The sequence below is a fragment of the Saccostrea cucullata genome, unplaced genomic scaffold (genome assembly GCF_032062105.1).
Source record: "Saccostrea cucullata isolate Sc308-1 unplaced genomic scaffold, CSIRO_AGI_Scuc_v1 ctg604, whole genome shotgun sequence".
NCBI lineage: Eukaryota > Metazoa > Mollusca > Bivalvia > Ostreida > Ostreidae > Saccostrea > Saccostrea cuccullata.
The window spans coordinates 244,176-246,946 of record NW_026928921.1 but is presented as its reverse complement, the minus strand read 5'-3'; the positions used below and the strand labels follow the sequence as shown (position 1 = coordinate 246,946).

The following is a 2,771-nucleotide window of genomic DNA, read 5'->3' as shown; positions in this document are numbered from 1 at the left end:
TGACACTGAATACCCAGATCAAGGACGCTTTTACATAGCAACGAAAAAGACTTGTAGAAAACTTTAGGAAGATACACAATGTCTGGGGGTAAACCGTTGTCGAAAGCTGATCTGATTCAACTGGGAGAATCAAGAGAATCTTGGTGTGCAGTTGAAATGAAAAAAGAGCAAGCCTGGTGTAGAAAACAGAGACAGCACTATCCAGAACAATTCAGCAGCACTGTGTTTGAGCAGCAGATACCTGGATATGAGCCTCGCTGTACCTTTGAAGTAGATGCACCAACACACAGAGAGCGCAAACATTTCCCTGATAAATGTATGTATCTAAATAAAATATTATTTGCTATTTTTAAAATTTATTTTTTTGACAAGGGGGGGGGTATGTCTTACAAAAGAAATGGTTTTATATGTACCTGGATTCTTACATAATGTGATTTTATGTATGCTCAGTTTAGGATTTGAATCAACATATTTGGCTTGAGTTTGCTAGAAAGGTTTATCAAGCTCTTCAAAATATTTTGGCTATAAAGCTGTTAAAAACCCAATGATAAACCAAATATTACAGATCTTCCATATCATTGCAAAAAACTCAATTTCAAAGTTTAAATTAAAATCTTATTTCGTTTGTATGTTAAATTAATTTGTGCACTTCAGTACATCATATGTAGTAAAGCATGTCAGGGGTATTTATTTTGTTACAATCTATTCCCTTTTTAAAATGTAAAGCATGATTTGCTGTAGATTAAATATATTGCAGTCCTGATTGATTGAATGCTTAGGCCTTATACATACAAAAATATACTTATCAGGCTAATGCACTTTTTTTTGGACAGAGAAAAGTAATTCTCTGTACATCATTATATACTTCTGAGGTCAATGTAACAGCTTGGAAATAAATTAATGAATACACAATGTTCAATTCATTCTATATAATCTCATACTAAATTAATTTAAGAGAATTTTTTTTAAAAAGTTTATTTGCTTTCATTTTGATAAAACTTTGAACCAATATTTAAATATTTGTATATTTTGGCTTTATTCTAGGTCAATTGTAGCCAGTCGGTAATGGACATGCTAATTTAGGTCACAGTGCAAATGCCAATATTCATTCATTTGCTTTGTGTAGGCATTTCAGCAGAATTTCCAATGTATTAAAAAATTTTGAAAAATAACTTCGCATATATACCTTTTTTGCATGATTGCTAATGGTATAAATATACTAGTATTTAGTTTTAAACATAACATATATTCTTTATGCAAATAACTTGCATGAGATAGAGAAGTGGGGAAGGTGAAAGGAGATATGGGATTTAAAATGAATGTAGATGGATTAATTTTTTATGTTAACAGAACTAATTTATTAATGTATTAAATTTTGCTTGTAATAGAGGGGGAAAACAACAATAATATAGTTTTTAAATTTATTAACCATATAAAAATATGTGCAATACCCATTTGCTTCATATTGTATGCTAATAAAAAAATAACTGTTATATTGTAGCATACTGCTTAATATGTAGAATAGCAATATTTTAGTGAACAATATAGAATAGCAAATATTGTAGTTGAACATATTACGATAAATCAATTTGTTTATTCAAATAAGTTTTAGTTTATTCTTTTTATAAAATTAATTTTCCATAAGTTAACGATAATGAAGACTATGTCTTACTCTCTGCTCACATCTTGAAGATTGAGATAATTTTTTTAAAACGGAAATATATATATGCTGAATTTATGTGAATGTAATTTTTCGGTCTTTACAATTAAATCTTGCAGCAGAGAGTCATCTCATCTTACATTTAAATGTTACATTTTCATAATTAAAGTATGTTACTTACTTTTAGTCAAGTTTATAAAGACTTGAATAATAAGGAATAGATGAACTTTTATTTGTGTAAAATATTTTTTATATGCATACTTTTATTTTTTAGATGAATGCCAACTGAAAATCTAAATAAACCAGGTTAAATATTCTGAAACTGTGAGAAGGGAAACAATCTTTTATCCTTAAAAGTTAAATTCCAGAGAAGAAAAAAGGAGACTTTTATGGATCATTTATAACATTTAATTTCTTTTTATATATTACAACACTGGCATTCTAATATTTTTACAATGGCTATGCCTGGGAAAATGAAATCATAACCAATGTTTATCATATCTACATTAATTTTGTATTTTTTTTATCATGCAATCATACTTCATTTTAAAAGAATATTTCATTATTATGTAATTCCATGTGTGCATGGTAGAAAAAATAAGGAGACTATTTATTAAGTTTGTTTTATTCTAAAAGAAGAAAACAATGAAATTGTATCTATATAAATATATAGCACCAGTATTATGATGTACATTCTAGTTTCTTTATACCAGACAGTATTACATATACACTGCACTTTACACAAGAACTTTCATAATATTTTTCAGTATTGCTCTATATTTCTGATTTTTTGCTCACAATTTTAAGTGTTAATAAATTATTTATACATACACTGATTTTTTTTTCTCCTTTATTTCTAATAAAAATTGAATGATTGCAATTTTTCAGAAGCAATAAAAGCACATCAGTAGACACCATCTTGGTTTTTACTTTTTAAAGTCATCCTCAAGTGTCAAATTTTACTGTTTTGGCTCTTCCATCCATGATATATATAAACAAGACTGTTGTTCTTTGATTGCAACAAAACAAATTATAACTGCTTATATATGAGTTACAAGTATATATTTTTTTCTGCTAAGTTGAAACTGTTCATTACTGTATGAACATCACT

General features: G+C 27.6%; 1 protein-coding gene across 1 annotated transcript; it reads left to right on the top strand.

Annotated features, from left to right (window-relative positions):
- LOC134279216 (protein SPATA45 homolog) lies at positions 1 to 2,490 on the top strand. The gene is made up of 2 exons (XM_062761563.1): positions 1 to 316; positions 1,935 to 2,490. Exons 1-2 carry the CDS (start codon positions 79 to 81, stop codon positions 1,955 to 1,957), a joined length of 261 nt encoding a protein of 86 aa, XP_062617547.1. The 5' UTR covers positions 1 to 78; the 3' UTR covers positions 1,958 to 2,490.
- The last annotated feature ends 281 nt before the right edge of the window (positions 2,491 to 2,771 follow it).